General features: G+C 32.0%; 1 protein-coding gene across 4 annotated transcripts in view; it reads left to right on the plus strand.

Moving 5' to 3' along the window:
- The first annotated feature begins 8,931 nt into the window (after positions 1-8,931).
- Pdp1 (PAR bZIP family member Pdp1) overlaps positions 8,932-15,172 on the plus strand; it is a 303,300-nt gene continuing 297,059 nt past the window's right edge. For all 4 annotated transcript variants that reach the window (XM_085943252.1, XM_085943245.1, XM_085943258.1 and 1 more), the window contains exon 1: positions 8,932-9,113. In XM_085943252.1, the coding sequence (XP_085799378.1) occupies positions 9,014-9,113 (100 nt within the window). In that variant the 5' untranslated portion in view covers positions 8,932-9,013. The remainder of the gene's footprint in view (positions 9,114-15,172) is intronic.

A 15,172-nucleotide genomic window follows, 5' to 3' on the forward strand; every position in this document is an offset into this window, starting at 1 on the left:
ATCATGTTGTTGATAATGATATTCTTGATGGCGTATGTGTTTATTATGCAATCGTGTGGTGCATTATACTTCAATTTGTCTTAAGAATTTATATTATTAATTTATATAATGAAAATATATCAGAGCTACCATGCTGCAATACCACAAACCATATTACTTCCGCCCACCAAGATACAACTAGTTACAAAAGCACAATTAGATTTTTAAAATATGCAGCAAATAGTAGGTAGTTAAATATGTATTTTTTCAACAGAATCCCTACAAGCAAAAGTACTCCACTGGTAGACTCAGTACAAATTTATAACGGTTTTGTGTAGCTTTTTGTGCTCAAAAATAATAGTTTAAACTAAAAGATTATATACAATAAAATTTAATTAAAATAATTGATAATACTGACTATTTGTATCGGCCAATGGGTAGCTATATAAAGCAAATTCTATCGGATAACAAATATTATGTTGTTGTTATTGACCGTCTTAAGGGGACGCTCTACAGAATTGCCCTTGAGAATTGAAAATATGATTTTTTTACATGTGGTCCGGAATTGTTGCTCTGCTGGTAATATTCAAAGGTCGCCGACAATGCTTTGGTGTAAAGTAAATAATGATCTCTTAATTAAATTTAAATCATAAACACTGTCGAAGTGAAGAAAGTATGGGGTGAACAAAAAATGATATCTTCTAATATACGTAAATGTTACTAAATTCAAATAGTTAATCAGCTGTTTGGTGGGAAGTATTGCAACCAATATTATGATGGATAGCCACGATATAAACTTAATAATATATTAATAACGTTTTAACCTGAAATTGTCCGAGAACTAAACATACGAAGGATGTTGAAATACATATCTACCTACATTTTTATTTCATGTGCTATCCAAAAATTATTATTAATGAATAGTATTTATTTTGAATGTGTAAGACCTATTACATAATTATTAAAAAAATAGGTACATATTGTTTAATTCTAATGCATATTTAAAAAAAAAAGTGGAATATATGTGTCTGTTTATTATAAAAAGAAAGTGACTTTTTATTACTTACCCGATTGGTTTAAAATTAGTCTGACACTTACAAACAAGTAACGCAACTTTACTTTTATCCTAGTGAAACAATAGGTAGGTACAATAATTATTGTATTTTGTTGGTAAGTATTTTTTTATTCAAAGCTAGCGGGTCGCTGAGAACATAACAAAGGTACCGACAATAGCGTATTGAATCACGCCAGGGCTGTCGAAGACGTATTACTTATTCTTATGAAAAGTTGTTTTTAATTGTGTGCAATTTGGCGGAAAAATATAATATATACAGTTGCTTACCATTCGGTTATCCAATGAGCTAGGTTTTGTTTAATCTTCTGCCGACATCCTACAGTTTTATTTTTTATCTTGCCCATCTCACGTAAGGCTATCTGATATTATAAAAGTCACACAGTACAACAGTGTTTAAATCTAATGTGTAATTGCACAGGATTAATTAAAAACTATAACGAAATTAACATTTTAATGATTTACAGATTTTCCTATGTTATATCAACTTAATAACAATTTTAATGATACAAGATACATATTACGATATACTCAAAATACACATCATCAGATGTGAAATATTTTGATAAGCAAAAAATAAGAACAATACAAAAATAAGATAACATAATCAGCTAGTCTTTTCATACTTATTTTAGATGAATGTTGTATGCCGTTTGACGCTTGGAAATATGTAATTATTCCATCTGTACAGTAAGCTATGTTTAACTTTAAATTTGTAACTCTTTAAAACGTACCATTAGATTGATATTATTTTGACAGCCCTGTATTCCTTCGGCCGGCGACAGGTTACGTCGCCGGCCTAATTCTTGTCAAATTTGGGATCACAGAGATTATCAATATAATTTTTTTATCGTAAATATTTCACTATAATAATGTCGACATAAATTATACTGATGGTTTTATAAATCCGTTTAAAAATTAATAAACGTAAAAATCTTAACACCACTGCACATTTATGTACTGAAATATGACTATATTCTAAAACATTAGAGCGAGAGGTTTAAAAGAATACTATTTTATGTAATAAAAATACTTTATGCAGTCATCAAATGCTTAAAATAAATATAAAGGATAATAAGGCTTCAAAATTATATAAATAGATTATCTACAACGTTTAAGGTATGTCCAGGATCATGCTTTGAAAATAGAACAAAAGCTCCATTCTGACCTACGCTGAGCATGTCCTCCCTTAATTGAATTTAAAAAAAACTAACAACACCACCTGCCAATTGTAGATTTAAATACGTATGACTGACTATTTATGTCGGTTCTTAACAGCCTACCTACCCTCTTCGCCACTGATTGGTATGCAGGTATATAATATATTATTTTTTTGAAGAACCCCAGAACCGGATCTTCCAATTTTTGATTTGATTGAACGGAATATTAGAAACACCCTATAAAAAATATTTTGCAGTAGGAAAATTGGATGTTCGATACGGCTAATGATTAAAACACTTCGTATTAGTGCTATATATCTAAAAGTAGTTTTTTAACATCAAGTTAATTATATAAATATTCATATTGTGACATTTTTTAAGGTGCAAATTCAAGTGAAAGTGACATTTGTTGACAATATGAATTACGTCATCATAGTCAACCCTTTCGAGCGATGCTATACAAGCGAATTACAAATTGCAGGTCTAACATGGCGGAAGCCGTAGGACGTGATGATGGAATGAGGAAATTTTCGTGACATTGTGTTTGTCCTTTGTTCCGACGCTGGAATATAATACCTAGGATGAAATAAGACGTGACGAGTAAAAAACACATTTATGGGCTTTAATTTATAACAGGACACTCTCACATAGGAAATCTCAATACCTCATTTGATTATAGATAGTTGCGTTATAATGCAGTATGCGCCTTGCTAATCAGAGGCCGGATCAGGATAATGTATCAAAAGAAATTGAGGGGCATTCGTGGTGCATTGCAACATCGCAAAAATAATATTGTAATACGAACGTACAAAGAATAAAATATGCATAGAAAATAAATGTAAAAATTTCAGACCGAGGCCTCCACAAATAAATGCGCCAAGTGCGATTTTTACAATAATTCAAGACACTGATCCATTATATTTCTTGAGACTTGAGTAGTGACGTCCCTAGATAAAATGCCGCCCCTAGGCAGCGCCAAAATGCCGCCCCATTTTTTATACAGTATTTTTATCATCCTTTCATGAGTGCAGTATCTAAGAAATGTGCTGTATGGATCCATTACTAACAAACTATCAGACTAATTATTCGCAAATCTGCCCGTATCGTTTCTGGTTATCAAGGACGTCGAAGGGCAACGGCAGTAAACTAGATATCGCGAACCCGAAAAAACCAGTGAGCTGAATTTGTTAATGGAAAGATATTTTCGTTATTACTAAGTTAACACATTTACTGCTGACCAGATAATTACTAATTAATTACCACATTTAAACATTTAAATATCATGTTAATTATATCCAATGGCCAATTAATGCAAACGCACCAGTCGCGTTGTCAGCACTAAATGAGTTAAAGGTAGCTATGTCTATATATTCCAAATGATTCTCCTCGATTTGCCGCCCTTCGAGTAACTGCCGCCCCCAAGCGACGATCAATCTGCCAACCCCCACAGGACGTCACTGGACTTGAGAGACTTGAGACTTGAGAGCACCCCAACATAACCAACAAGTCAGAGCATTAGGCATTGGACAACGAGGGCCGTCCCATCGTAAAAAACCTTTTAGACGCACTCTAATTTAGAAAAAAAGGTTTTTTATTTAGGTAACACTGACGGAGTTAGATGGCAACGGCCACCTATCTCGCTACCCAGCAAACGGCAGCGAATCAGCTTAGAAAGGTCTTCATTCAGCAGTGGATCGATCCAGACTAATGATGATTACTTACTGTGATGTTGCTTCTAAAAATTAAATTTGTGAGTTTGACATAAAATTGTCGCTTATTTGTCATTAATATGAGGATAATCAAAAGGATTGGACGGTACCATTGAGGATAATTTTATTTTTTGATAATTAGATTGTTGCAGTGTAAAAATATAGGTACATTTTTTTACTGTGCCGAAACATGAACCCAATGGATTGGTCAATTAATGCTAACAACTATTTATCTTCTAACTTCCATTCTGTGAGGCGTTATATGCACGAAATGAAAACTATATATTGTATGTGAACGTCAAGAAAAGATAGTCTCACATTTATGTAGGTAAGTAATTATTATCATTATTAATCATTGATAATTTTACAAGTTTATTTACTGATAAGAAAATCATGCATTTTATATGGAGGCAGATAATACCTACCAATAAACCGACAATAATCTATAATAATAATAAATAATGTACGACCTACGTAATGTATAAATATTATTTAGTTATTGATTATCGATATTATTACAATTTTCTATAATTTTATTTATCGATAGTAGATAGTATATTGTGCTAGAAAATAATGCCACGCCACTTTGCTATATCTAGATCCTAGCTACTCTAATAAGTATAGTACTTATTCAATATTTGAAAATGCTGGAATGTAGTAAAATTAAACTATTGTTTATCATGACATTAAATTAAAATATCAGAAATAATTGGACAGTTAATTGGCATTGTAAATTAGAATCGTAGTACCTAATTAGTGTGGAAATATGCATTTATTTCTGCTTATAACTTATTGTTCACAATTGCCTTTTACGATTTAAATATTTTGCTAGAATAATAGTTGTGATTTGCAATATATCGAGTATAGGTATAGAAAGAATTAAACGACATTAGAATTAATTTATGACAGCTTGACGAAAAGGTATAAAAAAGTATGGTGGCGGATAGAGAACACATTTTTGAAATTGTGTTGTCAATTTCTTTAATTAAGATTATGCTTGCTTCAAATTAAAAAAAACGAGAATGCATACATCAAAGTGAAAATATCAAAAAAATAACAAAGCAGTCCATAAGAAATTAGTGTGTTATCCAATAGATTTTAGAATAATTATTATAGGGATAGGGATAATTGACATAAGTTTTTTCAATATGTTTTATATCTTCAAATACACAGGTCGTTTTTGCATAAAAAAGTTGAACCATGTACCATTTCAATGTATCTTTCACTATTTTAACCGGGTGTACGTGCACCAATCACAGCTTGAGAAGCACCGTTCTATAGAAGTGTAATTATATTTCACGCAGTTTCCCATTATTTTTTGAAAGTTAATTGTGGTGTCAGTGGCGCAATTGGTGTCCTTACAAGCTAGGTGTGGGAAGAGTTTTGAGAATCGGGAATATATTACATGGATTTTATCCAACATCCTCACTAAATGTATCGCCGGAAAATGAAGTCGTTAATGATTTTGACATCAGCTGACAGTTATTGACCAGTCTTAGGAAATAAAAACTTGAATTGAGATCGCAAGGGGTGCTTTTCTCAAAATGAGATACCACCTTAACCTAGATCTGAGACTGCTAATGGTTCATTGTTAGGTCCTCTCAATTTTTTGTCTGGTATGTATGTCACCAAGAAATGTCACGGATAGTTGAGGCTGTATAGACTATAGAGTATAAACGCATTCTCAGAATTCCCTGGACTGACCGGGTGACAAATTTAATGTTAACGTTCTCAACTGAATGCGAAAGGACTGAGAAATTCTGCATAGTACCAAAACCAAGTTTTTTTTATTATAAGTATAAATTAAGAAAAAAATATTTTTAAATGTTATTTGTAGACAAAAAAATATAAAACTATTACTTTTTTTAAATTTTATAAAGAGAAATAAGATATTTTTATTGACTATCTAATTAAAAAAATATATATAACTTCCGTTTCTTTTTGTTTGTGTATATTATAATATATCATTAGTTGGATTGTATTGAAACACCACGTGTCCCCCTGATAACCTACTAACCAGCAGTAGAATATTTATTCTCTTTACAATTATATATGTTTTTAAAACAGTACCTAGGTTATTACATTAATTTTCATTATAAAGACTGAAACGAATGCTTTTGTAATCTGAAGTGGTTTTGTAAGTCAAAGTTTTAAAAAATATTCACTTTATTCTCAGATTTTCCGGTAAGTAATTCATTTCTAAACTATTGTCCTTTTTGAGGTTGAGATTTGACTTTTTGCGATAAGATTTTTGGAAATAATGCATCGACCCCGATTTAGAATTTTTATTTTTCAGTGCTCGACAAAATAAGATCTGGACTTCATTCTGAGAAAGGATATTATACTGTTCAATTGATTATTTGCTGTGATTTGAAAACCTGATAAAAGAAAGGTAGGTATATAAATACTTATGTGAGGTGTTGTTATCTATACTTACTTATATTTTTAATTAATTACTAATAATTGTTGTGTCGTTGCTATGCTTGACGAGAACGTAATATGGAAATAATTGTATTCATTTAATGTAAATTTACCCCAACATTATGCATGTTCATTTTAATTTCAAAAACTTGTTCTTTTATTGGTATGTATCATTGCAGTGAATTTTCCACTATGTATGGGTAATACGGTTGCAACACTAAAAAATGTATAAGTATGTATTATATTATTCAATGTGTTGTAGAAACAGCAGAAACTTTGTTTTTAATCGTTATGTTGGAATGTACGCCGTACGTGTTAATTTTAAACTTTACAGGAGATAATTTTGAAAACAAAATTTTATTGGTTTTGTCATACATTTTTCAGTAACCAACCTATGTTGCCTCATTTATTGGGATTTGAAAGGTGACGTTTGTAAATAATCTATTTTTTGACCATATCCGATCCTATAAGATCATATTGTGGGTTTCCACAGAGTGGAGGTTTGTATTAACAGATTTTTGTTTTTACGAGAAGTGGATGTTAGCCACTTGCTCAACCTATTAGGTCCATATTCTGACTCAAACACCAATTGAAAAACAATATGTGTACCAAGGATTCGAACCTGGGACGCACGACGTTATAGGCCGATGCTTAAGCCACTCGGCCATCGTGGGCGATAATAGTCTAATACCATATAATTAATTAATTTTCATTAATACGTATCTTTGACATGGCACCTTGATGTATGGATAGCAGTGGCGAAGGGTGGAGGCAGGCTGTTAATATCGGATATAAATAGTACACATTAAAGTCTGTCAGTCATACGTATTTGCTTTCATTGAACTAATATTACTATGTGTAGTGTGTAGATAGTGTTTGTTATATATTTTTTTAAATTCAATTGAACTCTGCCTAATCGAAGTCATAGTAGAGATAATGGTAAAAAAATCGATAAACGATTTTTAAAATATCTAAAATTATGACATTAAACCATACATAATTTGAGATGTTTTATAGATGGAATAATATTTCTTATCAATTGTGGCTTGGAATAGGCAGGGCAATCAAAAACACCGTCTAATTATGTATTCTAAATTCAACAAAAACAAATAAGTGTAGACTATTTTTGTTGGATCGCCCATAGCATACCTAAATTATTATGGTTTGGCTTAGGCAAATTGAATTTTAAAAACTAACCAGCACCATCTGCAAATTGTATTCTTAGTTCAATAAAAACAAATAGATCCGACTGACAAATTTTAGTGTGCACTATTTATGTCGAATCTTAACAGCCTACCTCCACCCTTCGCCACTGATGCATAGTAGGTATAAACACCACATTTTTTTTACGTAAGTACTTATAAATTACGATAGTTTGAGTGTTTATTTGATATCTCACCTGACATAAAATACTAACTAGGTTCTTAAAAATAGTATTTACTTTAGTATTACAAATTATGAATACCTGTTCTAAATTATGCTATATAATATAATCTACTTTACATTGAAACTGAAATATTGAACGGTAAATAATAATTTATTTCAAGTTGAATTTATTAATATTACTTATTATAATTTCGACTGAGTCCAAAGTATTATGAGCTGAATATTAATAAAACATTATGTATGTTATAATTAGCTATAAATTATTAGTATTGATGATGTACCTATCCAGATATCATAATAATTGTTGATTAGTATGTAATTCTTGAAAGTCGAAGTTAAATTTAATATGTGTACTATTTTATGCTCCCATTATTTTTTTAACCTTTTCATAAATTTGATTAAACTGATAATTATTCAACGAAGATTATTTAAAAATAATGTAAATCAATACTTACTAGTGATAAACGTGCACTTGTTTGTTATGCGTGTTTCTAAAACAGCATGTTTAAGATTTATTTGTCACGATTAAAATTATTATATTTCTTAATGTTCGAAGTTTTCCGGTTGATGCGTAATGAGAAGTTCTTTCATGTAATTGGAATAAATTTCAATTAGAAAGTGTGTAACAATAAATTGACCATTCTGTATCATTTTCGGGCGCAGCAAATTTGTACTAGTTTTGTGAACAAACTATGAATAATCAGTAATCACTTCGCGTTTTGAATTACTCGCTTATTACGCGGAGGCACTTGCGGCTTTGTTTACATTACATTGAGCTGCGCTATGACATAATAGTGTCATCTTGCCGTAATACATAGATAAAACGTCATACGGTCGATAATACAGGAAAATTAGAAAACTGGTTTGCGTCCTCGCTAGCTAAATATTGATGCTAAACGGCTGCACATCCGAGCACGCGCAGGGGTGTCGGAAAACTATTATTTTGCACCAGCACAGCCTTAAGTACTGTAAACAAGCTAGAGAAGTAAAGCGAAGTTGACGCAGACGGGAATTAGACAATACAGGATTAGATTTCCTGCAAGAACTACCATCGATGTCCGCATCTGACTTAGCCATCAGGCAATAGTGAATAGACCTGACGCGAGATGTCACGAGAAGCTCGCTGTGTCTACATTTAGATTGATTTTCGAGAGCAGTGTGTATTTATTTAAGGTACGGAACCGCAGGTCGGCGGTCCGCGAATGAGTGTGTGAACGCAGTCGAAGTGCAAGTGACCGCTTTATCGGTGTGTTGTCGCTGGAATTGGTGCATTGGATTAGAGTGAAATGAGTGACAGGGATCGGTCGTCGCCCTCTCTCATTGACACCCCTCTGAAGACGTACATCGGCCGGCATGATGATGACTACCCCCTCATCAGTGGCAATGGTGAGTACCAATACCCCGCCTCTCGAGGCATTGTTTCGATCTTGCTATTTACCGCATCATATGACCGAGCGCTGCCGACGCGCACGGCATCGTCTAACTACACTCTTATCAATCCCGTGGCCATTCTTCAAACGAACTATTCTCATCTTCCCAACCCCCATTTTCCAAATTGCTGTGTTAAAAGTCCCATGGTTTCAGCGGACAAGTCTTCGGAGACGTCCAACAAACCCTCGTGACAATTTTCAGCGATTTTCCCCGCAGAATTCGCGAGTTTCCATTTAACTTTTCCAGCATACATATCTAGCCGTGCAAAATCACGTGAGTCGCATTCAGAATAGTCTAATACAGAATATTTTGTATGCTCGTATATATGAAATGTTTGAACACGTTAATTTTAATAGATTAGTACTAGTGCGGTCGCCCTCGAACTAGCTAGACTATGCATGTGTTAATAATACACTCACAACGCACACCAAAGAAGGAACATGTGTGTATTAGGCGTGTATGTATTAGACCTGGCTGGGTTATCGATATTTAGAAGGCATGAATTTGTTTAGATGCAACATCTGCAAGGTTAAAATTGACATTATTTCAAGACAATACACAATTAAATTAAATATCCCGTAGTTAACTGATATAAACATTAACTGCTAAGTAATAAAAATATCTGGAAAACCTAAAACAGAATACACGCTGAAAAAAAGCTATAAATAACACTAACATCATATGTGAATTTATTGCCAATGTAGCTACAACCACACGCATTAAAAACAGGAAAACATTTTCTTGATCGACAACGTTTTTCATTTACTTATATGAAAAGTATCTAAATATTAAAATAAACACAGGAAAAATCTTCATAAATTTCAATAAAACGACGATAATTACTTTCTTTTGTAATGTATTACTCTTTTATATATTATAATTTTATTGTAATATTACTATTTCCGTACATAGGTGTATTTTGTAATGAGATTTAAAATATCAGCAGCTCTGTTTATCGTCAAGGTTAATAAAATTATCACAATAATGTAAAAAGTAAATCATCCAAGACGTGTACGCTTTATCAATAATATCCAAGGAATCTTGTAAAAAATAAATATTGTAATATTGTATGGCGCCGTATTTTATTTACGCATGAATATAAGTGTCATTTTGCTTCCATATCTGATTTTAGCTGATAAATAATTCGCCAAAAACGTGACTGGCAAGTTGCAAGAAGCCTAAATGGATAAATCAAATAATGCACTCCGATAATTTTATTTAATTCTGTACTACACGCATGTATCTAGCAGCGGTTATAATAGTTGTATGAGAAATAACATGTTATTATTTATTATAATATATTAAGTTATCGATAACGTTTTCATTGAAGTTGTGATGTTAAGTTAACGCCCAGTTCCAAGTTCAAAGATTGAAAATAATAATACAATCTTTTACGATTTGCAATTTCGAAGAGGCAATAACTAATATTTCACGATCGTAGAAAATTGTCGTTACGTTCGATTATAATATTACAAATTTTCACAAAACCATTATTTTAAAAACAATGCATTTTTTTATAAATATAGTATATAAAAGTTTATAGAGATATAAATTACACCAATTCTCCTTAAATTTTATGTAAAATTTAATTATTTTCTTTTCTTTAAAAGCGAGTATCAATAAAATTAAAACTAAAGACCAAATATAATACACTTATTTGATTGATGTTTACATATTTCAATAAAGATAAAAATAAATCTGTGGTCTTATTATTAGTTTATACTTACAAAACTGTTATTTTTTCATTATATACGTTTTAATCTCTAATTTCTATCGATAAACCGAGTCTTTAAACCAGTATTCTAAATCAACTACACGATTATCATTATTTAAATAACTTACATTGATTAAAGCTCAAAAAAAATGTGAATCCGTAGATCTATCTCGAAATTACTAATTTCACAATGAAAATTGAACAAATATCACAGAAATAAAAGACACCTTTATATTATCATCGTCATCTCAGACGTTCGATTCACTAACCTCTTCCTACTGTCTCCAGAGTCTCCACTCTTCTCTTCCCTTTGTTGCCGCGTATGCATCTCATAAATTCAGCGGACACTTGGGTTACTTTCAAGCCTGATATTATGCTTTACCGATTTCCTTTTCGAGATTTTGAGGCATTGTATTAGTCTCTTTGTTCCTTTATCAATTTATCGCATTTTACGATTGTCCCGTTATGTCCAACATGCACCTCTCCATACCGCTTTATGTTACTCTTATATGTAAACAATTTTATAAATACACTATGGATATCACAATATAATATTGTATGTAGATAGTTAATATTTATTACTATTAAACGATTTAGATATTATACTTAATTTCAGAATGATAACAAAAATAAAAAAGTGTTTAGTCGAATGTATTGATAGCCACAATTCATAATGTTAATAATTTGATTAAGTATCAATGCTAAATGACAGTAAGTTTATATACACATAGTATATATTGTATGAATAGTATATAACATGTACTATATTATAATATAGTATGCGTAGATAAATAATAGATAAGTGTTAGGTTAGTTTAATCTACAGTTACTTTTAAAATCACACCAGAAACGTGTTAAGCGACATCCTATTAATACGTCTGCTTGCTAGACTGTGTATGAATTACGATAAAAAGTGATGTATGTAAATAGATAAAGTTACTTGTGTAAAACGTGCGCATGCTACAATAATAATATTATCATGTCATACCCACGTCGAGTTTGGCCCTTCTGGGTCCAAAATCCACGGCCATTTCAGTTAAGTTTTCTTTCGTAAATCGAAGTCAGGACCGCCGTGGGGATTCCGGCCGACCTCGTAGAAAACTATACCTACATTTATTAATCATGGACGTAGGATAGTTTTAATTCAGTTAAGTGCCACGGTGACAATCATTTATTATGTTTTTTATTTGATCATTATTCGGGGATGCCGTGCCCTCTATACAGGTATTCTAAAAACATCAGTATACATTTCCAGACTCGATTAATAACTTTTTGGTTGGTTGATTATTTCCATCCCTGGCACCAGATGATTTTAGACATCAGTTCTGTTGTCCCTTCAGACGACGTTTCCGTTTTGGTCCGTTCAGTTTTGAATCGGCGGTGTATTTAGATTTTAGACGATGAGTTTATTTATCCGTTCAGTCTCAGTTGACAGTTCAGTTGGGACACGGCAATGTATATTTACGTATCCACTAAAATGAATATAAACTTTATAAACATATTGGTTGGTAGGATAATATAGTACCTATATTTGAAAAAATAATAATTTTTCAATTAAATTAGAAAAGTAAATTACAGTATATGACTTTTACTATTGTTTTGAAAGTAGACGTCTCATTGTCTGTCGCAGTATTATTATATGAGGAGTCTATTACAAAAACTTTACACACTATTTAATGATTCTGCATATTCTAAAACGTGACAAAATTATATGAAAAATATATTTAAAAACCTGACGATTTACAGAAACCGATTATTTAAATAGGTTTATTAGTTAATTTGGAAATAGAATACAACAGAAAAAGAAACTAACGTTTAAAAACCAACCATTTACGCGTGATGTACAAAAATGTAATTTACCACTGATATTGATACGATACTTATCGGTTTTTGTGATGAGACGCCTCATACTTTGTAATGTAATTATTTATGAAAATTACTAAGAGAATGGCCGCCCCATTGTATCGACCGCCCGGATAAGCGGCGTTCATCGCACGCCACGACGCTACGCTCCTGTCCGCGGACAGTGTTAATACGCTCTGTCTGTTAGCACTTGTTATAATCAGCTTGCACACGATGTTTGCTGGTTAGTTACCGCTTCCACTAGTATGGCAACACTTACTATTTGATCGGGCTAGAAAAAATATTTCTAAATAACCAGTAAATATTTTGAAACGTAGTGCTAACTAACACACTTTCCTTATTCTGTATTCAATTGTATTTTGCGTAGCGACGACGTCGATCGATATAATAAAATCATCATTTATCACATACCTACTTACATTATTATAAATACATAATTCATTGCGTTTTTGTGATTTACTGCCGATCCATGGTTCGTTCTTTACAGTGATGTCACTCTATTTTATATTAAAAACCGGTTCGCACTAATATTTAATTAGCAATCAATTTGCAGTTCTTCCTAAAAGTGAAAAATAAAATATTTTGATCGTTCCCTCATAGCTTAGGATCGTGATCACATTTAAATGCAGTCATCATGAATCAAAATAATAAATGGTGACATGTAATGATGATTCATGCCTTTCAGATACAGTGATTGCAGTCATATAAGTTGGGATAAGTATATGCTCAGAATATCAGTCCTATACGACATTTCTTTTACCTATAAAGACTTTCCAGGGTTTTTGAAAGGTGGTTTCATAGGCCCGAATTCAAATTACCAATACTCGATGCGGGTGGACGAATGGTTTTCAATAAGGCATATTATTTCTCAGCTGGCACAATTTTCATTTGACTAGCATCAAAAAAGTCCTTAAAGAAACTCGATAGTAAATGCGAGGTATCCACAAAGGCATCTAGAAAGAATACAGTCATCTCTTGAGCGTCCAAGAAAACCATTGACCACGGACACCTGCTTCTCTCAGGGCAAAATAAAACTATCTCAGTAATCTCCTTCACTTGGTCGTTTTAGCGTGCCGACTCTTTTCTCTTGCTTCGTCTTTTCAGAAGGCTACCTTAAACCCACTAGTCTCTCTAGGTTATCAGGTCTGCGCTGAACAATATGTCAAAAAACTTAATTATTTATATCAGACATATTATTGTTAAGAGCCGTTCCTTTATCTGGAGTTTTTGGATGATGGATTGCATCGTCCTCTGCTCTGTCTAACTCGGCGCCAACATTTCGAAGCCAAGATAATGTTGTATATTGGTTAAAAATGAATAATTTCAAGATGTCATTGCGAATAATGTCTGAAAACTTAAAAGTATATAAATATGTCAATATAGTGCTCTGTATTTTCTCAATGTAGAAATTATTATTTTCATGATCTCATCGTGACATAATATTATATTAATACTATAGGTACAGTGTTCGGCAACCCAAATGCATTGGCGTGCCACAAAATAGGTAATTCAAAGTACTGGACACTCAGCGTGCCACTGAAATAAAACTAGTACCTAAACCTATTGTAAGACAATTATATTTGACTATAATAATACACGCTACATAAAAACATCATACAATTTACAATATTTAACATTAGTTCCCTTGAGGTTCAATTTTGGAAGCTAACACCTCAATATTTGATTCATAGTTTTTAATTTTATGCAAATTTCCAAAATTTCTTTAGTTAAACGATTTCGATACGGGTTTATACTCGTAGCATATTATAATATAACTGAGAATGTTTGCTCACAGTAGTAAGTTGCAGAAAAAACACTTAAAAGAGCGAATGCAACTTTTTTCATACAATGAAATCTGTCTGGGAGTTATAATTATATAATTATATATAATTGTCTACATAATTTCATCTCTGGCAGTTTTGAAGTTTAATTTCCAAATTTCAGGATTGTTTTACTCGATTAACTCTACATCAACATACTCACTGTTCTAAAGTGTATCATCACATAATATTACGATACAGTTTTTAAAGTACCGAAAATTTTAATAAAGCCACCAAAAATCCTTTCGCGTGCCACCTAGTGGCACGCTTGGCATAGGTTGCCGGGCGCTGCTATTATAGGTAATAGACTATTATTGTAGACGTCGTCTTTTTAAGCTTGATAAATAAACCATTTGTAATACATATTAAGATGCATGTGGTTATAACATGTTTTTCTAATTATTATTTTTTCGAGGATTTGTGCATTTATACATTTAATTTAAAAGCTATCTAACATTATATAGTAAAATGTATTTGGTAAATTTTAGATTGCAGTTTCTAATTATTGATTCGTAATTTTGAGAAAAATGGAACATTTTAGAACTGAATTTGACATAGCTATAGTTTAATATAATATCTATTATTTTTATCGCAAGGTAAATTATTTTCCATACGGC

Source organism: Rhyacophila brunnea, unplaced genomic scaffold (genome assembly GCF_057557595.1).
Source record: "Rhyacophila brunnea isolate RB1 unplaced genomic scaffold, BYU_Rbru_1.0 scaffold_1, whole genome shotgun sequence".
Lineage (NCBI taxonomy): Eukaryota > Metazoa > Arthropoda > Insecta > Trichoptera > Rhyacophilidae > Rhyacophila > Rhyacophila brunnea.